Consider the following 24608-nt stretch of genomic DNA (forward strand, 5'->3'; position numbering starts at 1 on the left):
TCAAGTCGAAGAAAGGGTTTTGTGATGGCTTTGGCGCGGAAATCATTGTCAGGAGAAGAGAAAAGAAGAAAAGTTGCATTATATTCAATTCGCAAAGTGCCAACTTTTGGTGAATGGTGCCAAGATGATTCAATCGCTTTCTTTTTGTTTAATGAAAGTTGAACTTCTTTCTTTCGGCATTTTTTTCCAGATCTCGAAACAGGTTTGATAGAGAGAAAAAAAGTTGAATCGAGAGTTTAGTTATGAAAATAAAAAAGAAATGCAAGAAGAGAAAGTCCCACCGCTTTTCTTTCTAAGGATGGACTAATTGTATTCACAATGCCCTATTATTCAAGTTTCTCTTATTATGAGTGTCAAGAGGTTTTCAAAATCCGAACAGAATTTTATATGATAGTTTGAATATATTTTTTCTTAATTTCTTGAAAATACCTAAAATATAATTTTTTTTGTAAAATTAAGTACATATTCATTGACATTGTTTAGATTTGATTTTTTTATTTTTTTTTTTAGACAGAAAAGAGGGGTTGTTCTCATATTTTTTTTAAAAAATAATTGAACATCACAAAGTAGTACTGCAAAAAGGCAATATTAATGTATTCAACGACCAAATTAACACGCATTTAATTTCCACTCAATAAAGATTCAGCTGCTTACAGGCCATTCCCCCTCATCCCACGCCCCGCAGAAAGCAATCCAATCCCCGCCAGAATTTACAGTAGATTTCAATTTATTCCAACAATTTCCACTTTGTGTAATGTCTCTGTTTCGGAAAACTCTCTCTCTCTCTCACACACACACACACACACACACAACGATTCACCTACTAACCGGTCGTCACCATCACCACCCACCCTTCTCGAAAAACCCCAAAATTACTGAAAAATTATGATTCGGCAGAAAATTGGAAAAGTTTCCACTTTAAAAGTTGCAAATTTATGGGTAACTTTTCCTCTTCCGCTCTCTCGTTCGCTCTCGCTCTCTCTCCCTTTTTTCAGCGGAAGAAGAATGTGTGTGTGTGTGTTTAAATTTCCTGGTTCACGAGTTGTCGTTTGTGTTTCGTGTTTTTTTATTTCCTCACTGGGGGAGGAGAATTTGTTCAAAGAAACAACCCCACATTTTTTTTTCGGCGAGGTGGAAAAACATATTGCAAAACGCGCACATTTGAATGCAACTTTTTGCTGGAAAGGGAGAAAATGAGGAAAAGGGGTAGGGCAAAATGACAATCCCACGTTTTTTCCGGTTTACCATTTCCACAAGGGGGGGGAACCGCAATAAAATTTTAAAGCAGCAAACTTTCCAATCAGCAAAAGTCTAGCCTCTTCCCTTCCGATGGGAGAGAGACGACTGAGAAGAGGAGAAAGAAGTTGGTGGTTGACCAACAAGTTTTTCCCACCCTCTTGCAGGTTAGGTTTTGCGAAATTCATGAGGGCAACTTTTCCCAATTGAAACTGTCCCATTTTGGGAGGAAGTTTAATTCTATCGGGTTTTGGAGGAGTCGGGAAAGTATCGGAAATGGCAGAGGAGAAGTTGAAAATAACTGTTTTTTTTTTTACTTTTTAAGTTTTAAAAATCTTACAACAATTTAAAAAAAAAAACTTCACCTGATTCTTTGTTTTTTCCCATTAAACATTTTATTCATTTAAATTCTTTTCATATTTTTATCTTTTATGCTTAACTTCTTTAACTCAGCGAAAAAAAACTAGAAAATAGAATTGAATATTCACATTGAATAAACAAAAATTTGCTCAACAAACTTTTTTTTGTTCTTTGCTCATGAGTAAAAAAGAAATTACTTTAGTACGCCAATTTTACTAAAATGGTAAGTCCATGAAGAAACATTTTTTTTATTAGGTCCTTTTCGGTACTGGGACATGGTTAGGACCGAGTCGGCTTTTGTTATTACATTGTTCTTAATGCTAATAGTAATTACAGAGGATCTTGTGTTTAAGTGTTACTGGGAAAACAAACATCATTGAAAACATCCAGTCAATTATTTTTATCACGTTTTGACATCTTGAAATCTGTTTTTAAATTGTTGTGAAAGCAAAGAGAGCAATTCTCTGCGAAATCGGTCTTTTTTCTTCAATTTTAATTTTTGTATTTTTTAATTCAACTGAAACTTTTTTGGTGCCTTCGGTATGCCCAAAGAAGCCATTTTGCACCATTAGTTTGTCCATATAATTTTCCATACAAATGTTAAAATATGAAACATTTGTGAAATTTTCCGATCTTTTCGAAAACAATATTTTCAAAATTTTCAAATCAAGACTAACATTTTAAAAGGGCGTAGTATTGAATGTTTGGCCCTTTTGAAATGTTAGTCTTGATTTGAAAATTTTGAAAATATTGTTTTCGAAAAGATCGGAAAATTTCACAAATGTTTCATATATTAACATTGAAAATCGGACCATTAGTTGTTGAGATATCGACATTAAAAAATGGTGGGCTGTTTGGGTGAGACTTAGAAAACATCAATTTTCATGTTTTTAAACCTTTGCATTGCAATATCTCAGCAAATAAAGCCGTATCAACAAAGTCCGAAGAGGCAAAATATAGAGAATTTTCTCAACTTTTCAAAAATATTTTCTTCAAAAGTGTGCAAACATGTGCACTAATTTAAAAAAATTAAAAACTGCGACTATTTTCAAAAAAGTCACCTAAATATGGATATAACTTGAAAACGGTGCATTTATCAAAATTTTACTAAAGTACTTTTTGATTGCAAATTTGATTTTACATCGAAAAATGAAGCTGAAAAAATTTTGCGACAAATATTTCGATTTTTTGAAAAAAATTAGTATTGATAAAAAAATTCATAACTCGATCAATGATTTTTTGCACAACCTGGAAATTTCTGGAAAGTTGGCATTTTATGTCATCTAAAACATATCAAAAAATAAAAAAAAATAAAAATAGTGTTTTTTTGCAAATCAATTTTTAGTGATAAAAAGTTAAATAAAAAAATCACCAATTTTTTTTACCGTGTATCATTTTTTTCCGTATCCATATCCATATCTACAACATTGCCCAAGACACCAAATCGATCAAAAAATTCCGTCAAAAGATACAGATTTTTGAATTTTCAAACATCACTTTTTGTATGGACAGCCGCCAAAATTGTATGGAAAATTATATGGACAAACTAATGATGCAAAATGGCTTCTTTGGGCATACCGAAGGCACCAAAAAAGTTTCAGCCGGATTGAAAAATACAAAAATTAAATTCGGTATTTTTTCTCGATTCCGTAGAGAATTGCTCAACAAACTTTTTTTGTTCTTTGTTCATGAGTTAAACAGAAATTACCTCAGTACGCCAATTTTACTAAAATGGTAAGTCCATGAAGAACAATTTGAGATTTTGTTAACAAACATAATTTTTTTCATATTTTTTTTAATTAGGTCCTTTTCGGTACTGGGACATGGTTAGGACCGAATCGGCTTTTGTAATTACATTGTTCTTAATGCTAAGAGTAATTACAGAGGATCTTGAGTGTAAGTGTTAGTGGGAAAACAAACATCATTGAAAACATCCAGTCAATTATTTTTATCACGTTTTGACATCTTGAAATCTGTTTTTTAATTGTTGTGAAAGCAAAGATTTAAATAATTTAAGCTCTTTATTTTCTTTTCCTAAACATAGAAAAAAAAAATCAAATTCTTAGAACTAGCCTTAATTTTTCCCATGGTTCTAAAAATCATTTTCCCATCATAATTTGCATTTTTTCCCCAATTCCTCCTAGCCTGAGAGGCTTAAATGATATTTTTGTTTACATTAAAATTTCACACTTAATTATTTCCTTTTTGCCTTCCTCACTGAGGAAAGGCTATAAAATCACTCGGAAAATGAACTTTTTGATTTGACCTCCTAGACCCACCTTCATTTATACTTATCGACTCTTATTCGTGCGTGTGTGGGGATGTTGATCAAAAATATGCACTTGATTTTCTCGGATTTGCGAATTTTGTCTCGAATTTTGTCCGAATGTGGTCCATTCGGTTCACTTTCAGGTCCTCCAGCTTGGTATTGAAAATTGTATAGTTTCATTTAGTCATGTAAAAGTTATGATAAAAAAGCTGTTTAGACGACTGCAAAGGGGTGATTTTCAACATAACCTCAAATGGCCGGTTCTGATGGCCACAAAAAAGCCGTGTAGAGGGATTCCATTTTCTTCAAAATCGGTTTTTGTATATCCTTGACAAAAAGTCTGTAGGAAGCTTGATTTTTTTTATTCATAACTTATATTTTTAAGACCTCAAAGCAGTTCTCTAGGATTTCGGTCATTCGATTTTTTATGTATTTTTCAATCCGACTGAAACTTTTTTTGTGCCTTCGGTATGCCTAAAGAAGCCATTTTGCATCATTAGTTTGTCCATAAAATTTTCCATACAAATTTGGCAGCTGTCCATACAAAAATGATGTATGAAAATTCAAAAATCTGTATCTTTTGAAGGAATTTTTTGATCGATTTGGTGTCTTGGGCAAAGTTGTAGGTATGGATACAGACTACACTGAAAAAAAATGACACACTGTAAAAAAAATTTGGTGATTTTTTATTTGACTTTTTATCACTAAAACTTGATTTGCAAAAAAACACTATTTTTAATTTTTTTTTATTTTTTGATATGTTTTAGAGGACATAAAATGCCAACTTTTCAGAAATTTCCAAGTTGTGCAAAAAATCTTTGACCGAGTTATGAATTTTTTAATCAATACTGGTTTTTTCAAAAAATCGAAATATTGGTCGCAAAAAAATTTCAACTTCATTTTTCGATGTAAAATCAAATTAGCAATCAAAATGTACTTCAGTGAAATTTTGATAAAGTGCACCGTTTTCAAGTTATAGCCATTTTTAGGTAACTTTTTTGAAAATAGTCGCAGTTTTTCATTTTTTTTAAATAGTGCACATGTTTGCACACTTTTGGAAAAAATATTTTTGAAAAGCTGAGAAAATTCTCTATATTTTGCTTATTCGGACTTTGTTGATACGACCTTTAGTTGCTGAGATATTGCAATGCAAAGGTTTAAAAACAGGAAAATTGATGTTTTCTAAGTCTCACCCAAACAACCCACCATTTTTTATTGTCGATATCTCAGCAAGTAATGGTCCGATTTTCAATGTTAAAATATGAAACATTTGTGAAATTTTCCGATCTTTTCGAAAACAATAATTTCAAAATTGTTAAACCAAGACTAACATTTTAAAAGGGCGTAATATTGAATGTTTGGCCCTTTTGAAATGTTAGTCTTGATTTGAAAATTTTGAAATTATTGTTTTCGAAAAGATCGGAAAATTTCACAAATGTTTCATATATTAACACTTTTTGATTTCAAATTTGTTTTCACATCGAAAAATGAAGTTGAAATTTTTTTGCGACCAATATTTCGATTTTTTGAAAAAATCAGTATTGATTAAAAAATTCATAACTCGGTCATTTTCAGTGTAGTCTGTATCCATACCTTCAACTTTGCCCAAGACACCAAATCGATCAAAAAATTCCTTCAAAAGATACAGATTTTTGAATTTTCATACATCATTTTTGTATGGACAGCTGCCAAATTTGTATGGAAAATTTTATGGACAAACTAATGATGCAAAATGGCTTCTTTAGGCATACCGAAGGCACCAAAAAAGTTTCAGTCGGATTAAAAAATACAAAAACTTAAATTGAAGAAAAAAGACCGATTTCGTAGAGAACTGCTCCTCTTAGGTGAGAGGAGAGCACCAACCATTAAGTAACGTTTCTTATTTGTATTTTGTAAAAGCAAATTGCAGATTTTTTTTTTAAATTTCATTTATTTTGTTCAAATTAAACAATCTAAGTGTATTGAAGTTTTCCTTACGCTCTAGGTTAAAAATAAGAAGACAGATTTAACAACTGCATTATTCACTATTAAAATAAACTATTATTTCTTTTACAATGTACAATAGGGTGCCCAGAAAATGGGACTTGTTCCTTGACCTATTTTAGGACTCAAGGCTAAATATGAGCAAAATCGGTCATTATTTACCCATTGATACTCGGAGGTAAAGTTTGTATGGGAAAAATCTAAAAAATGTATGGAAAACCCAAGTTTCTTACGGTTTGGTCTTCACGGTGCGCTACTTTCATCCCAATATTCCCAAAAGTGAGATTCTTGTTGAAAATTTTATGCTCTACAACTTTGTAGAGCATCCCAAAGCTGTGAAACTCGATCCTGAAAAGTTATTAGCGATTTAAAAAAGTCATATTTGTATGAAAAACATTTTTTCCACCAACTTTAAGCTCGGGTATCAATGGGTTAATCTCATCCAATTTCGCTCAGAATTTACACAGATGCTTAAAATAACACAAAAAAACGTTTTTCGCTTGTGAAGCAGGGGGTCATTTTTTCTGGGCACCCTTAATGTACAACCATCTTTTTGACTGGGGCAAAAGCTTGCAGTTTAAAAATTTGAATAAAATTTGTTTTTCTTTATTTTTTTTATCAACAAATCCTTTGCATATATTATTTTTAATTTAAATATGGCTCCAAAAATTAGAGGAAGAGAGGAAATCCTAGAAACATTCAAAAGTTAATAGAAAATATTTAATGTAAAACTGTTTGTAACTTATTCAAATAATTTATTTTAGAATTGGATTCATACTTAAACAAAAATATTCTATGATAATTGAGTAGTGATTTTATACGTTAAAAAAGTATTAATTCTCTTTTAAATCGTAATTGCAAGAAAAGAATATACTTTCAATTCTGAAAGTGGTATCGATTTATTTGTTCCAAAAAACTAATTGTTCCAATAAATAAGAGTTTAAATGTGGGTTTTTGTTTCATTGATTCAGGTAGATCAACTTTTCCCAAACATTATTTTCTATATAAATCTTTATAATGCTGATACAATTTTTATTTAAAGTTTGTGTCCTCCATGTTATGTGAAGTGGAGGGGGAGAAAGCAATAAAAAAACAGTTATGCTTTTATCACAAATTAACTAAATATTAATGAATTTACGAAAATAAATTTGTTTCGAGCAATTCTAGCTCAAATGAGGATTTTTTCTGGTACTTTTGTACCCGACCCTCTCCGAATTCAAAGAAACTTTAAAAATGACTGTATCTCGAAGACGTTGCATCGTACCAAAAAGTGGTCACAGACAAACTTGTATGAAATTGGACGGGGTTTCTGAAATAAATACACTGAAAGAAAAATACACGCCACTTTTATGGGATTTTTAAATTTTTATGTTTGAAAGTTGAATTTTGTCTAGGTCCAATCCCTGCGATGTTACAGCAGTTTTAAAAATAAAAATGTTGAAAAATAGCTTTTTTGATGGTTTTTGGCAATTTCTATATGACCGACTTGAATTTTCAGTCTCGCAAATATTTTTACCGAAAAGCTCGTCCAATTTCCCATAAGTTTGCCTTTGACAGCTTTCAATTTGACTCGTTTTAATATTTACGTAAGATGATTTACTATCCAGATGTCTACCACACTGAAAAACTATTCTGTTTTAAGTTATGAGCAATGTAATTAAGCTTATATCTGTAAGCCCATGCATACAATTGAAAAGCTGTCAAAGGCAAACTTATGGGAAATTGGACGAGCTTTCCGGTAAAAATATTTGCGAGACTGAAAAACTTAGTTTGTCCTATAGAAAATGCGAAAAACTACCAAAATGCTATTTTTTCAACACTTCTATTTTTAAAACCGCTGTAACATCGCAAGGATTGGACTTAGGACAATGGTCAACATGCAGAATTTTATGTAAAATTGTCTGGAAAATCGATTACCACTATCGGTTTTTGAAAATTTTGACGTTTAGACCACTTTTCAAAAAAACAGTTTTAGTAAATGATTTTTGTATTTTTTTAGGGGAAACATACCATCCTGCATTTTTCGTGAGTCTTTTTGTAACATTCTAGTCTATTTCCTCAAACAAATTGAACGAAAAAAAATCGTGACTTCACCTTAAATTTCAACTTTTAAACATAAAAATTCAAAAATCCCATAAAAGTGGCGTGTATTTTTCTTTCAGTGTATTTATTTCAGAAACCCCGTCCAATTTCATACAAGTTTGTCTGTGACCACTTTTTGGTACGATGCAACGTCTTCGAGATACAGTCATTTTTAAATTACAGAATACACAAAAATCTAAATAACTTACGCCCTTCTCAAATGTCATTTTCGATTACAATTGGCTCCATATACACAAAAATGGCCTAGGATAGCATGTCTATAAAGTTTCATTGAAATCGGAGAGGGTCGGGTACAAAATTACCAGAAAAAATCCTGATTTGAGCTGGAATTGCGCTTTCCTGATCTGTTTCGTTTGTAAAGATCTGTTTCACAATGTATTCTTAAATAATTTACTTCAGATTGTAAAAAAAATTCAATTCAAATCAATTATTTTTTCAGCCCTTTTAAATTTTTGGGAAATTCTGAGGGAGAGGGAAAATTTTGATTAAATTTTGCGATGGCCTAGTTATTATTTTTAGTTTAACTCCAATGTCATTTACCTGCTTTGAATGTTTTATTTATTATTAAACTCTTGACATTCCTTATTCAAAATCAAAAAATATTTCAATGCATACATTATAAGAATGTGGGCTTATCCTTATTTTCCAATAATTTTCAGAGTTTTTCAACCCTGAAACTTTCCCAAAAAAACCTCCAACCAACAATGCCAAACTTTCGTTTCTGATTTGCACCGCCAAAAAACAGTGTGGCCCACTCCACCAAAAGCATCCAACGAAGGTTTGTGCGATATGCCCTCAGGCAGCTGCCGTGGACAAATCCCTTGCATCTTCCGCCGTACGAACAACGCTGCCGTTTGATCGACCTCGATACACTACAGCTACGACGAGACCTAGCCCGTGCCATGACTTCTGCTGATGTCCTACTCGGCCGGATTGATTGCCCTGATCTGCGTAACCAGATTCAGCTCCGAGTGCCTACCCGTCAACTACGCCACACGCCAGCTCTCGAAGTTCCGTTTCGTCGCACCAACTACAGCGCGAATGGTGCCATCAACGGACTAAAGAGAGCGTTTAACAAAGTGTCCAGTGTGTTTAGCTTAGATGTGTCTCGTACTACGTTGCGTTTTAAGTTTGTGTCCTTGTTAAGATCTTTGTTACGTATGTAAATTTAGTTTTAAGTGCATCATTGGGGCAAAATAAGTGCCTGTTGAGAAGAAATAAACAACAAATAGAACTCATCCTGATGGCCATTTCAAGTGTGGGGGAAGATGGAGTACCCTCGACGTACCAACAACCCAAAAATGACACTACCTCCCCTCTCGAAGGTTGCTGAAGAGAGGAAGCTGTTTACACGAATTTGCTGTGGATGCACAACCAAAACTTTTCGAAACCCACGACCCCCCCCCCCCTCCCCCCCCGCACGATGTTGTTGTGTTGCTTGCAGCAGAGTCCTCGCTCCTGCTCTTTTCTCACCACTAAGAGCCACTTAATTGGCGCAAAAACACAACTTTTTTGTTCTGTTGTTAATTTCAACTTGTGACGGTTGGAGTTGGAGGTCGTCCCGGATGGTGAATTTTTCGGAGAGAATTCCGTTTTATTACCCTCCGGGTTTTGTGGTCAATGGTGGTGGGCACCTAGTGGGGTCCGAACAAAAGTGAAAACTATTTTTTTCCAACTGAGTTTGTCCAATTTATAAACAAGTTGGCGAAAAATAGGGGCGAAATAGTTGGTTACTTCGAGGCAAGTCTAGTGAAAACTCGCTGGAATGCAGCTGGTTAGGCAAGAATTGATGGGAAATAACAGCCAGAAAGTATGCAACCCTCACAGCGGCAAACGCACCGATTGATCCTGAAAGTATGCAATGTTGAATACAATTTTTCCTTTCTTCAACAGGCACGCTGGTCCTGCTGTGGCGACGGGGGAGCAACGTGTTGACGGCCTCGCAGCTGATGGTGACGCGGGACGAGCGCGTCCGGCTCGTCAACGGGTACAACCTGGAGATTTCGGAGCTGGAGCCGCAAGACGCGGGCGACTACGTGTGCCAGATCAGCGACAAGATCAACAAGGACCAGGTGCACACGGTGGAGATACTGGGTGAGTTAACTTGAAACTGTTAAAGAGTTTTTTTTTTTGTTTTTTTTCCTCAGCCCCTCAATAAGCTTTCCAGGAAATTTCTCTCCACAACGGTGAAGAAAATGTTCGTGGAAAACTTATCAAAGTTCATCTGCGTGATGCCACTGCCTAATGGTGGGTGTAACACACATACAAACAAAAGAATCTACACCCCACGCAAAGTGGTTGCAAAACGAGCCACCACAATCCCACATCTATGCCGTCACCGGGTGTGAGTTTGTGCAGTGAAGCAATTTGGAAATTATTACAACTTTTACCAGAGCTCGCGCGCGTTTGGAACTTGTGCGTGTGGGAACGTGAAAAGACAGTCGACGGGAAAGTTTTTGTTCAACAGGAAAAGCTCTCCCTTGCTAACTGACTTGGGACTAACTTTGTGCGATCTCTTTGCAAAGACAGTCACTAATAACGACAAGTTTTCTGATGCAGGATTTCTGAGGAACAGGAACCTACTAAAATGTGAAGAATATAGAATAACATTCTTTTTCTAGAAACTAAAATTACATTTAAAAATTGTTAAAAAAAATTATACATATTAATTTAATACAAATATTCCCAAAATTTTTAAACTAATAAAAATAATGAAATAAAACATGAATATTGACAGTTGAGAGTTTAAAAGAAAAATGGAAACTTCCAGCGAAAAGGGGTCTTCCCTCCCCTCACCATATCCCACCCCTCCAGTGATGGCAAAGTATCAGTTGCTCGTTAGACGTCCTGTTTACGATGGTGATGCTCCTAGCTAGGGAACGTGGAAAAACCAACAGGACCAACAGGACCGTCAGTGGCACCGCCGCCAGACGCTAGTAATAATATCTGGAAAAGTGTTTCCTGCAGCCACCCTGGCAGTAGCAGCAGCAGAAGGAGCAAAACCAACTCAAGGGTATAAATTAAGCGGGGGAAATGTGCATAAAATTTTATGAAACTAATATGATACCTATTATTATATCGTTTGTGTGGAGGAGACTTTTGCCACTGACGAAAAAAAAAATGGGAAGCAGATTGTCCTCTGTGGAGGTTGGGTTCCATTTTTCGAGGAATTTAATGAGCTGCAGACGATAGTATCAACAGATTGTTAGTTGCCAGCGAAATTTATTGCAAATGAAGATGCAGGTGAAAGCGTGATATTTTATCAACTTGAACTCTTTAGCAACTTAAACAATAGCTATCCAATTATTTATTGAAATTTGAGATGAGAGAATCTTCGCCAAAAGATTTTCATTGAGCATTCACCGAGAGAAGAAAATCAATCTTCAGTCTTTCTTGAGATATTACTGGAATTCAATATAATGAATGATTTCCAAGACATTTTCTATCAAATTTCAAAACTACTTACATAGTCACAGCTCAAATAATTAACCCTCTAAATAATTGTCATTTTTTTAGGGGTCAACTTTGGCTGTGTTTTTTACTAACATTTCCTTTATTTTATGTAAAAAGAATAATGCAGTAATTTTTCTACTGCCCCATACTATGCCTTTACGCATTTTTTTTACAATTTGAATAAAAATGGTGCCATTTTTAGCAGAAATGTGAAAAACAAGCAAAAAATTGAAAAAAGTGACTGTAAAAATATGAAAAAAATGGATAGGCAAAATGTAATGATAGGAGGTGGTAGAATAGGCCAAATACGACCAAAACCAAGCATAAACTAAACATGATAAAATAAATTAATATATTAAAAATGAAATAAGAAAAAACGTAAAACAAGAGAAGTAAAGTACACTCAAACCCCGATGGTTTGACACCAACTGTTGTCAGACGAACGGGGTCACTTTTTAGTTTGACACCCCTTTTACACGGATTTCACACACACTACCAAACGTGTGTTTTGATAGTGTGCGTGAGCGCCGTGTAAAAAGTGACAGTTCGTCACTTTTTAGTTTGACTTTGACCAACCAACGGGGTACAAACTAAAAAAGTGTCAAACGAAAAAGTGACCAACCATCGGGGGTTGAGTGTAGAACAAAAGTTGCTCAAAATGACCTCCTGAACAAAGGAAAATTAACATTTTCGAAAATAAAACATTTGGGCAGTTGAGGGTTGATTGTTTTTTTTTCATTTTCTTGTAACATAGACCAAATTAGTTTTCAGCGACCTGAAAATTATTTGAAGACAAATTCTCAATGTTCTATAGCCATCTTGGATTTCATTCCCGATGTAAAATTTTTGAGAGGACTTCGGATTACCGAGTCTGTGCTGTCAAAAGATACTCAATATAGCTTTTTGATGAAATTGCATTAAAGAAAAAACATAAAAATTTAGCTTTTGTATAAAACTTTGTAACTTAATAATAAACTGTTTCTGGAATTTGTTTACAAGAAGTACGAAACTTCTCAAACCGTGATAAACAATTTAAATGTTATGTATTTTTTCATTATTGACTCTCAAAATTGTTTATAAATATTTTGAATAATCGTGGAAATTCGATGAAACAAAATTGTAAATCTAGGAGAGTAATTCACTCAAATTTGCAACATCTGGCCGATTTTTTTTTATTGACAAAGAACTTTGTCCTAAGGTTTCTATACGTGGTGTCAATCCAAAATTTTCGCGAAGCGAAAACGTTACGTGACGAATTCCCCTCTCGGCAAATTTCCCCTGTTTTTGGTGCACGCTGGTTGGATTAACGAACGTTTCCCAATCAGTCAATCGAGAGACGTGAGATTGATGTATCTAAAATCACCCCCACTCCACCTCATAATTTTCGGATCGTCGACGAGCCAACAAAACTCGGCTCGGTCGGTCCCGAAAATTCATTCTATTGCTGGACGTCGACGAGAACACATCAGAAGCAGATGGCCTGGTGGCCCGGTAGCAGACGGCCTGGAGGTCCGGGAGCAGATGGCTTGGAGGCAAGGACCAGCTAAGACATGCCAGTCGCGGGAGTCGATCATTGGAACTGGCCACCACCTGGACTGGAGTGGCCGGAGGCCCCGCGGATGTTCCGATGGGGGGACATTTGCCGCACCGTAAGAGTTGGGGCAATATGGGTATCAAACTTTATGGTTTTTGATACCGGACATGAAATTTGACATTTCGGCAGTAGTGGCCACAATCCGGAGTGGCCGGAGGCCTCGCGGATGTTCCGATGGGGGGACATTTGCCGGACCGTAAGAGTTGGGGCAATATGGGTATCAAACTTTATGGTTTTTGATACCGGACATGAAATTTGACATTTCGGCAGTAGTGGCCACAATCCGGAGTGGCCGGAGGCCTCGCGGGTGTTCCGATGGGGGGACATTTGCCGGACCGTAAGAGTTGGGGCAATATGGGTATCAAACTTTATGGTTTTTGATACTGGACATGAAATTTGACATTTCGGCAGTAGTGGCCACAATCCGGAGTGGCCGGAGGCCCCGCGGATGTTCCGATGGGGGGACATTTGCCGGACCGTAAGAGTTGGGGCAATATGGGTATCAAACTTTATGGTTTTTGATACCGGACATGAAATTTGACATTTCGGCAGTAGTGGCCACAATCCGGAGTGGCCGGAGGCCTCGCGGATGTTCCGATGGGGGGACATTTGCCGGACCGTAAGAGTTGGGGCAATATGGGTATCAAACTTTATGGTTTTTGATACTGGACATGAAATTTGACATTTCGGCAGTAGTGGCCACAATCCGGAGTGGCCGGAGGCCTCGCGGATGTTCCGATGGGGGGACATTTGCCGAACCGTAAGAGTTGGGGCAATATGGGTATCAAACTTTATGATTTTTGATACTGGACATGAAATTTGACATTTCGGCAGTAGTGGCCACAATCTGGAGTGGCCGGAGGCCTCGCGGATGTTCCGATGGGGGGACATTTGCCGAACCGTAAGAGTTGGGGCAATATGGGTATCAAACTTTATGGTTTTTGATACTGGACATGAAATTTGACATTTCGGCAGTAGTGGCCACAATCTGGAGTGGCCGGAGGCCTCGCGGATGTTCCGATGGGGGGACATTTGCCGAACCGTAAGAGTTGGGGCAATATGGGTATCAAACTTTATGGTTTTTGATACTGGACATGAAATTTGACATTTCGGCAGTAGTGGCCACAATTCGGAGTGGCCGGAGGCCCCGCGGATGTTCCGATGGGGGGACATTTGCCGGACCGTAAGAGTTGGGGCAATATGGGTATCAAACTTTATGGTTTTTGATACCGGACAAGAAATTTGACATTTCGGCAGTAGTGGCCACAATTCGGAGTGGCCGGAGGCCCCGCGGATGTTCCGATGGGGGGACATTTGCCGGACCGTAAGAGTTGGGGCAATATGGGTATCAAACTTTATGATTTTTGATACTGGACATGAAATTTGACATTTCGGCAGTAGTGGCCACAATCCGGAGTGGCCGGAGGCCTCGCGGATGTTCCGATGGGGGGACATTTGCCGGACCGTAAGAGCTGGGGCAATATGGGTATCAAACTTTATGGTTTTTGATACCGGACAAGAAATTTGACATTTCGGCAGTAGTGGCCACAATTCGGAGTGGCCGGAGGCCCCGCGGATGTTCCGATGGGGGGACATTTGCCGGACCGTAAGAGTTGGGGCAATATGGGTATCAAACTTTATGGTTTTTGATACTGGACATGAAATTTGACATTTCGGCAGTAGTGGCCACAATTCGGAGTGGCCGGAGGCCCCGCGGATGTTCCGATGGGGGGACATTTGCCGAACCGTAAGAGTTGGGGCAATATGGGTATCAAACTTTATGGTTTTTGATACCGGACAAGAAATTTGACATTTCGGCAGTAGTGGCCACAATCCGGAGTGGCCGGAGGCCCCGCGGATGTTCCGATGGGGGGACATTTGCCGGACCGTAAGAGTTGGGGCAATATGGGTATCAAACTTTATGATTTTTGATACTGGACATGAAATTTGACATTTCGGCAGTAGTGGCCACAATCCGGAGTGGCCGGAGGCCCCGCGGATGTTCCGATGGGGGGATATTTGCCGAACCGTAAGAGTTGGGGCAATATGGGTATCAAACTTTATGGTTTTTGATAATGGACATTAAAAGTTGCATTTGGCCATTATCTGAAATCAAGCAGTTAAAATATATTGCTTATTAGGCAGGAAGTAATAAATAGATTACTGCGATGCATATTTTTTTGTGCCACTGCGAAAATCTGTTTCTGGAAATTTAGAATAACTATCTCGTAATCATTAAGAGCCCTGTAAAGGGTAGTTTTTAATGTCTGCTGTTCAAATTTCCTTTACTGCCGCCGATTGCTTGCAACAGCCTTGCAAAAACATTCCCGCATCTTGGTAACTTTCGAGTGGTGAAGGAAAGTAAATTGATTTCACTTCGATTTCTATTTCAGCTCCACTTGCAATTTTCGTCTCCTTAGTTCGATAGGACGGTTATTAGAAGGAGGAAATTTGGACCGGACATTCTAATCGAAAATTTCAACAATCATCTTGCAAAGTTCTTTGTCATACTGGTCATGTGTAACATAACCACCTTTACAATGACCGAATGAACAACAACAATGATCAAAAACTCGAAAACCGGAAATGGATTTAATTTGTATTTTTGCGACTATCATTTGGGCTGGCGCAAAAAAATTGTCCTGCCCCCTCCCCCAAAAACCGGCCCAATAAATCAGAGGGGCACAAACTTTTTTTTTCAAAAAACTTCAAAATTTTAAGTTAAATTTTAGTGCAATCAACTAAAATCTGTTTAAAATGCATTCCCCTGCGTATAGAATCATTTTCAACATGTTTGGGTTTATTCAAAATATTTTGAATTTCTAAAAAATGTTCGATGTACAGTAACGCAAAAAGTTTTTTTGCTCGTTAAAATTTGAGTTTTCCTCAAATCTTACTGTTAAATACAACTAACCCTAGACATTAATAAGTGTACTTACCCTAGTAAGCTAACGAACCTGTAAAACACAGGAAGGTGCTGTGTCCTATCCCTCGCCTAAACCAGACCAAAATCCATGATAAAGCTGTCAGACCAAATCTGTCAGACCAAGACTGTCAGACCAAAGAGCAAAAAGTAAACAATCTTGGTCTTCGACGTAGGTGCACACAAATCAAGAAAAGAAAATTTGAAAAAGAATTTTAATTTTCCAATTCAATTACTGGTTTTGGGCTGCAAAATATAATGTACGCCAGAAAATGTTAAAACACCGACAATTAAATAAGCAGTTAGACGCTTTATTCTTTCACTTTAATTTTTGATCGCGTTTTCGGTTTACACCTGAACAATCTTGACATTATTTATGCGGATTTGTGATTCCTCTCGTTCAATCATTCCCTTGGTAAAACACACACAAATTACATGCACACACACAAACACCCTACACCAAACATGTACATACCTACAGACAAAACGACACAAATTGTACAGACATACACAAACCCTCAAACCAGCACCACTGCTACGCGAGATCTGTCATCTCGGCGCAGCATAATCGATGTAAACAAAAGCAAAAGTAAGTCTAAAAGCAACCATCGCGGAGTTCGGTTCGAAGTAAAAATGAGTGTTTTCGCTAAATAAGTCCGAAAGTCTAAATTAGTACGCGCGGGAGTGATTAGTGGGGGAAGGATCCATGCAAGGAGAGTGGATTTAAGGAAAAGGAGTGGAAGGAACAGCAGAATTGAGGAAGTTTCGTGCTAGGAAAAGGAAGGTTCTGGGAAGTGAATTGTTAGGGAACACAGGCCATCGGTGATCTGGGACGACCGAAACTTATGTCCAGTGCGTGGACTCTTACATTTTTTTCTGCAAACAAATGATTGCAAAACAACTGAACTAGTGTAAAATGCCTGACCCCCCTTGACTCCGGTTAGAGCAGGGGTGACCAAAGTATGGCCCGCGGGCCAAACGTGGCCCGCGAAGTGATTTTTTGTGGCCCGCGAATCCATTTTGAATAATCATGAAAAATGGCCCGCTGATCACTTGTAAAGTGATTTTGTCCTTTTTTCAAAATTAAGGTATTTAAAACTTTTGCTAATCTTTTTTACTTTTTGTTGATAATGTGTGATAAAAGTGAAACTAGTAAATATTCATCAAACATTTTTGGAAATCTAGGCTTTCAGGATTAAGGCAGACTAAATTATGGAATAGGAAGAAATATGGCTGTTGCAAGTGACTCGAAAAATCACAAGCAAAAATATTTTTTCGAAAAATTTCAAAATATCCCTACAAATTTTAGTGCAATCAGCTGAAATCAATTAAAAATGCAATCCTCTGCGTTTAGAATCTTTTTGAGCATGTTCTGGTATTCAAAAAAATGATTCAAGTAAATTTTTGATGAATAAATGTTTTTTCGCTGAAATGTTTTTTGTCGAATCTTACATTTTTTGAAAATAATGTTTGCAATTCAACTTTACGGGTGCTTAAAACATTTTCTAACTTTTTTTTTGTTGAAATGTTGAAATTCTGGGTTTTAATCGATTTTAGTTACACTAAATTTAAAGAAAAAAAAATTACGCCGCTGCAAAAAAGGCAAAAAACATGCCGCCATTTTCAAAATATAAAAAAAACTATAAAACTGTATTGAGAACACAAGTAAATTCAGATCAAACCATATTTTTTGTCAAATTCCTAAAACAATTTAAATAAACAATACATATAAAAGCCATACTATGTTTTCTTTTATTTTTAATTAACAAAAACTTTGAAAAAATACAAAAAAATAAAAATTTCAGCTGAATGATGTATTTTCTAGCCTTATAATTTGAAATACTATAAATTTTTTATATAGCTCATTTGGCCCGCAAGCTAATTTGAGCTTCAAGATTGGCCCGGCCTCCAAAAACTTTGAGCACCCCTGGGTTAGAGCCTTAGGACAAAAACTTTGAAAATTATTTGCAATCGGCATTATTAATCAGTAGTATTTAAAAAGTAAATACCAAAAAACATTTTTTTTGTTCATGATTCGATTATCCGAAGTCCTTCGGATAATCGATCTTCAGATAATTAAGGCTTCGGATAATCGAGTCTGATATGTTTGACATTTTTTTATTGCTCAAACGATACAAATATACAAAAAAAGTGATTCAAGAATGGAAAATATTTGTTTAACGGCAGAGTTTGTTAATACGTTTGCCAATCGGGAGTTCATTATTAATTTCAATTAAAAACATAGCAAAAACTCGAAAAATCACCATTTATACCATATAATTATAATATCAACAACAAAACTCAAGTGCATTTCGCTTGTGATTGCAATGATCTCCAATTGTGGTTGCACTTGACAGTAAAAAAAATTCAGAAATCGAACAAAAACACTGCTAATGACGCACTTGAGTGAGGCAAAACAAAAACGGTTTCGAGTGGTTGACATTTGCAATCATTTGTGGTTTTGGCTTTGTAAACATTACAACACTGGTCAGCTTATTGATGCGTAAACTGGTGGTTAATCATCGTGACCAAGCTAATTAATTAGTTTTTTTTTGTTGATTCCAGGATACTTCATGATTATTTTAACATTTTTCTAAACTGCAAATGTTTTCAATGGGAAATTTATAGTAAACATTCTGCTTAAAATAAGAGTTTTGAGTAAAGCTTAAAATAAATCTTGTTCAGTGAACCATTAGTCGAATAACACGAATCCCTGACAACATATAAATACAAGATTTTCCACTCCTTTTTTTCGCTAGCATAAGGCACCGGCTCGTTACCACATCCACTCAAATGTGACGGATGTGTTTCCATCTGAGAGCACGTGTTCGTGGGTGGTGTGTGTGTGTGTGCTTCTTCCTTGTTGCTTTTAATAAAAGCAACAAGGAAGTAGATCATTTTCAACTTAATTTTTTGAAATTATTTGGAATGTTTGTAATGGAGTAATATTTTCTTTAAAATTATATTCAAATTAAAAAAAAACATTAAAAAAATCTAATAACAACAACCAACAAGAAATTTTCTACAGCTAGTCTACTCTTCAGAGAAGTAAAAAAAATGCGCTGGAAAAGTTTGTGAAAGCAAGCGAAAAATGATGAAGATCACGACCGTGAAGTTATGTTTACGTTCAACTTTTGTGAGCGCCCTCAACCGTGTGTGTGTGTGTGTGTGTGGAGGGAGTGTACTCACTCACGTCCCTCTAATGATGTTAACCATGATGGAAGAGAGTCCTTAAGGGGGACGTCGTACATACATGTGAGGAGGAGTCTTTCAAGCTTCCTTGTTGAGGTAGGCATTTGAAGGGCATAACGAGCGTGAAGGTTTTGATGAGTAAGATTTGTTAGAGATACCATGTTGTCCTGAAAAGTCACATACATTTTGGCTACTTAATAAAAATGCTACCAAAAATTCTTGCATGATTTAAATTGATACCAATATTTTTTTCGAAAATTCAAAGGATACCACTTCACCGAACTTCGCCTCAACCCCTGCCAGCACGTGCCCCCTTCGGCGATGTAATGGATTCTCTTTCAAATGTTCGTTTGGCCCCACTTAAGAAGAAGCTTTTCCCCCTTTTTAACATTCCATAGGAAAGGCAAGAAAAAATCCCTCAAAAAAGAAGGTAAACACGTGTTTTGAATAAATCAATCCAGGTTTCAGGTTCGTGCCGATAATCTATCAAAAATGCCCCCAGAATAAAAAATCCTCCAGCAATCCACTTTGGTTGTAATCAATCTGAGGAAAAAAAAGCGCACAGCTCCTGAAGAAAGAACGCAATAAAAGTCTTGGCCTGGCCGGCGTCGTTCGTCACGATAGCCGCACGCAATTTCCGGTGGTTCGCACAAAAGTGGTCAGCCCCGAAAACGTCATCGATGACGACCGAACCGGATGGATGGGCCTAATGGATGTCCGAGCCAGCCAGCGATAGCTTTCTGCCGAAACGATCCGGGACCGAAACGAGCGCAAGCTTTCACCGAAATTGAAAGAAGCTTTTTTTGTGGGAATGGGAAAAAAATGAACGTTGAAGGTTGATGTAATTTCAAGAAAGAAATAAAGCTTTCAGAATTAGCTAAATTAGGTTTCGACAATTTTGACAATTTTGACAATTTTGACAATTTTGACAATTTTGACAATTTGGACAATTTTGACAATTTTGACAATTTTGACAATTTTGACAATTTTGAAAATTTTGACAATTTTGACAATTTTGACAATTTTGACAATTTTGACAATTTTGACAATTTTGACAATTTTGACAATTTTGAAAATTTTGACAATTTTGACAATTTTGACAATTTTGACAATTTTGACAATTTTGACAATTTTGACAATTTTGACAATTTTGACAATTTTGACAATTTTGACAATTTTGACAATTTTGACAATTTTGACAATTTTGACAATTTTGACAATTTTGACAATTTTGACAATTTTGACAATTTTGACAATTTTGACAATTTTGACAATTTTGAAAATTTTGACAATTTTGACAATTTTGACAATTTTGACAATTTTGACAATTTTGACAATTTTGACAATTTTGACAATTTTGACAATTTTGACAATTTTGACAATTTTGACAATTTTGACAATTTTGACAATTTTGACAATTTTGACAATTTTGACAATTTTGACAATTTTGACAATTTTGACAATTTTGACAATTTTGACAATTTTGACAATTTTGACAATTTTGACAATTTTGACAATTTTGACAATTTTGACAATTTTGACAATTTTGACAATTTTGACAATTTTGACAATTTTGACAATTTTGACAATTTTGACAATTTTGACAATTTTGACAATTTTGACAATTTTGACAATTTTGACAATTTTGACAATTTTGACAATTTTGACAATTTTGACAATTTTGACAATTTTGACAATTTTGACAATTTTGACAATTTTGACAATTTTGACAATTTTGACAATTTTGACAATTTTGACAATTTTGACAATTTTGACAATTTTGACAATTTTGACAATTTTGACAATTTTGACAATTTTGACAATTTTGACAATTTTGACAATTTTGACAATTTTGACAATTTTGACAATTTTGACAATTTTGACAATTTTGACAATTTTGACAATTTTGACAATTTTGACAATTTTGACAATTTTGACAATTTTGACAATTTTGACAATTTTGACAATTTTGACAATTTTGACATTTTTGTCAATTTTGACAATTTTGACAATTTTGACAATGTTGACAATTTTGACAATTTTGACAATTTGGACAATTTTGACAATTTTGACAATTTTGACAATTTTGACAATTTTGACAATTTTGACAATTTTGACAATTTTGACAATTTTGACAATTTTGACAATTTTGACAATTTTGACAATTTTGACAATTTTGTCAATTTTGTCAATTTTGTCAATTTTGTCAATTTTGTCAATTTTGTCAATTTTGTCAATTTTGTCAATTTTGACAATTTTGTCAATTTTGTCAATTTTGTCAATTTTGTCAATTTTGACAATTTTGACAATTTTGACAATTTTGACAATTTTGACAATTTTGACAATTTTGACAATTTTGACAATTTTGACAATTTTGACAATTTTGACAATTTTGACAATTTTGACAATTTTGACAATTTTGACAATTTTGACAATTTTGACAATTTTGACAATTTTGACAATTTTGACAATTTTGACAATTTTGACAATTTTGACAATTTTGACAATTTTGACAATTTTGACAATTTTGACAATTTTGACAATTTTGACAATTTTGACAATTTTGACAATTTTGACAATTTTGACAATTTTGTCAATTTTGTCAATTTTGACAATTTTGTCAATTTTGTCAATTTTGTCAATTTTGACAATTTTGACAATTTTGACAATTTTGACAATTTTGACAATTTTGACAATTTTGACAATTTTGACAATTTTGACAATTTTGTCAATTTTGTCAATTTTGTCAATTTTGACAATTTTGACAATTTTGTCAATTTTGTCAATTTTGTCAATTTTGTCAATTTTGTCAATTTTGACAATTTTGACAATTTTGACAATTTTGACAATTTTGACAATTTTGACAATTTTGACAATTTTGACAATTTTGACAATTTTGACAATTTTGACAATTTTGACAATTTTGACAATTTTGACAATTTTGACAATTTTGACAATTTTGACAATTTTGACAATTTTGACAATTTTGACAATTTTGACAATTTTGACAATTTTGACAATTTTGACAATTTTGACAATTTTGACAATTTTGACAATTTTGACAATTTTGACAATTTTGACAATTTTGACAATTTTGACAATTTTGTCAATTTTGTCAATTTTGACAATTTTGTCAATTTTGTCAATTTTGTCAATTTTGACAATTTTGACAATTTTGACAATTTTGACAATTTTGACAATTTTGACAATTTTGACAATTTTGACAATTTTGACAATTTTGACAATTTTGACAATTTTGACAATTTTGACAATTTTGACAATTTTGACAATTTTGACAATTTTGACAATTTTGACAATTTTGACAATTTTGACAATTTTGACAATTTTGACAATTTTGACAATTTTGACAATTTTGACAATTTTGACAATTTTGACAATTTTGACAATTTTGACAATTTTGACAATTTTGACAATTTTGACAATTTTGACAATTTTGACAATTTTGACAATTTTGACAATTTTGACAATTTTGACAATTTAGACAATTTAGACAATTTTGACAATTTTGACAATTTTGACAATTTTGACAATTTTGACAATTTTGACAATTTTGACAATTTTGACAATTTTGACAATTTTGACAATTTTGACAATTTTGACAATTTTGACAATTTTGACAATTTTGACAATTTTGACAATTTTGACAATTTTGACAATTTTGACAATTTTGACAATTTTGACAATTTTGACAATTTTGACAATTTTGACAATTTTGACAATTTTGACAATTTTGACAATTTTGACAATTTAGACAATTTTGACAATTTTGACAATTTTGACAATTTTGACAATTTTGACAATTTTGACAATTTTGACAATTTTGACAATTTTGACAATTTTGACAATTTTGACAATTTTGACAATTTTGACAATTTTGACAATTTTGACAATTTTGACAATTTTGACAATTTTGACAATTTTGACAATTTTGACAATTTTGACAATTTTGACAATTTTGACAATTTTGACAATTTTGACAATTTTGACAATTTTGACAATTTTGACAATTTTGACAATTTTGACAATTTTGACAATTTTGACAATTTTGATTTCCAAGAAATTGCATTCCACCTCCCCCGTGGCGTAATCTTAATGGGAGAAAATATTATCATAACTAGCAGCAATTAGCATATAAAGTAGCGAAAGTTTGCGCGCGGGTGCGCGCACTTTTCCTGGAGCTTTTTGGCTCCCCAATTGCATGAACTTCTTCACACTACCCCGAAAACTTCCGGTTTGCGGGCGCGGAAAAGCTATCATTTTGGATTTTATCACTCTTGTGTGGATGCGCGTGGGTGTCGCGCGAGTTTAGATCGTGGGGTGGAACGGGTGGCGCGAACATAAATTATATTTTAAGCAGTCTCCGAATATCGTCCCACTTGGCGTTTGGGCGGAAGTGGGTGGTGGGGAAAAAGGTGCACCACCTGCGGTGGCTACAGGAAGTGAAGTTTTCCCTCACCGGGAAAGTTCGTGAAGGATATGAGGTTAGTTTATTGCGGTTTGACACAGTAAAAAAATATTGAAGATTGAGCTCTTAAACTTATTTAAACTGGGAAAATTTTGTTTTATAATTTTTCACTCCCAAAAACTTACTAGATTGTTGGACTAGATTTTGCACCAGTAATTAAAATTTGACGCTTGAATTTGAGCTTTTGACAGATTTATGTGAGGAATTTAAGTAATTTGAATATCATGCTGATTGAAACAGCATTTTTTAAATGTTAACAAACTGCATAAATCGAGGCAGAATCATATATAGTTAAAATTACAGATGAAAACAATGCAAATACTTGTTCATGTTCAGCACAGAGAAAGGTCAAAACATCGCATATGTTCTACAAAGAGCATAAAAAATAACTTCCACGTGACCCTGGCTGGCAACCATAATGAATAATGCAATTACGTCAGACAATAAAATATGAACAAAAGCAGAAATAATTTAAAATCGTGCATCATCCGATCAAGCAGGGGGTTGCAACATAAATCATTTCGCAAGCCACCCACGCATTCGAGCCGTTTTTTCCTCCACCAACACATTTCGACACATTTCCGATGGAAACTCTGGCGAGAGGCGGGGTGGAAAAGCGGTTGACGGAACAACTTTTCTGATTATTTCATGAGGAGAACGTAATTTTTATTAATTTTTAATTAACATGCGTTATAATTTAATAACCGCCCCCTCAAAAACTTCCATGTCACGACTTTTGGCCCCCTCTTTCAGTTGTTGGTTGTGCAGCGAGTGTATTTCGACGCTGTCGTGCTAGTTTGACGTACGTCGATTTTTGACGTTCCAGGACCATTATGTGCATTGTCCCGAAATTTGGTTGAAGTTGGTTGCCGGAGTCCCGAGTTATAATTACAAATGTTTACGGCTGTCGGGCATGTACGTGTGTCAAACGTGTTCTGATCTAAAATTCCTTTGACCAGTTGTCGCACTTACATCAATTTTCAGGATGTGTCAAGATAGCACGACAAGA

The 24608-nt window shown here is 35.0% G+C and overlaps 1 protein-coding gene across 3 annotated transcripts in view; it reads left to right on the plus strand.

Moving 5' to 3' along the window:
* LOC6048982 (limbic system-associated membrane protein) overlaps window positions 1-24608 on the plus strand; it is a 512782-nt gene that overhangs the window by 399807 nt on the left and 88367 nt on the right. For all 3 annotated transcript variants that reach the window (XM_038259476.1, XM_038259555.1, XM_038259624.1), the window contains one exon: window positions 9845-10045. In XM_038259476.1, coding sequence (XP_038115404.1) covers window positions 9845-10045 — 201 coding nt within the window. The remainder of the gene's footprint in view (window positions 1-9844; window positions 10046-24608) is intronic.

Source organism: Culex quinquefasciatus, chromosome 1, assembly GCF_015732765.1.
Source record: "Culex quinquefasciatus strain JHB chromosome 1, VPISU_Cqui_1.0_pri_paternal, whole genome shotgun sequence".
NCBI lineage: Eukaryota > Metazoa > Arthropoda > Insecta > Diptera > Culicidae > Culex > Culex quinquefasciatus.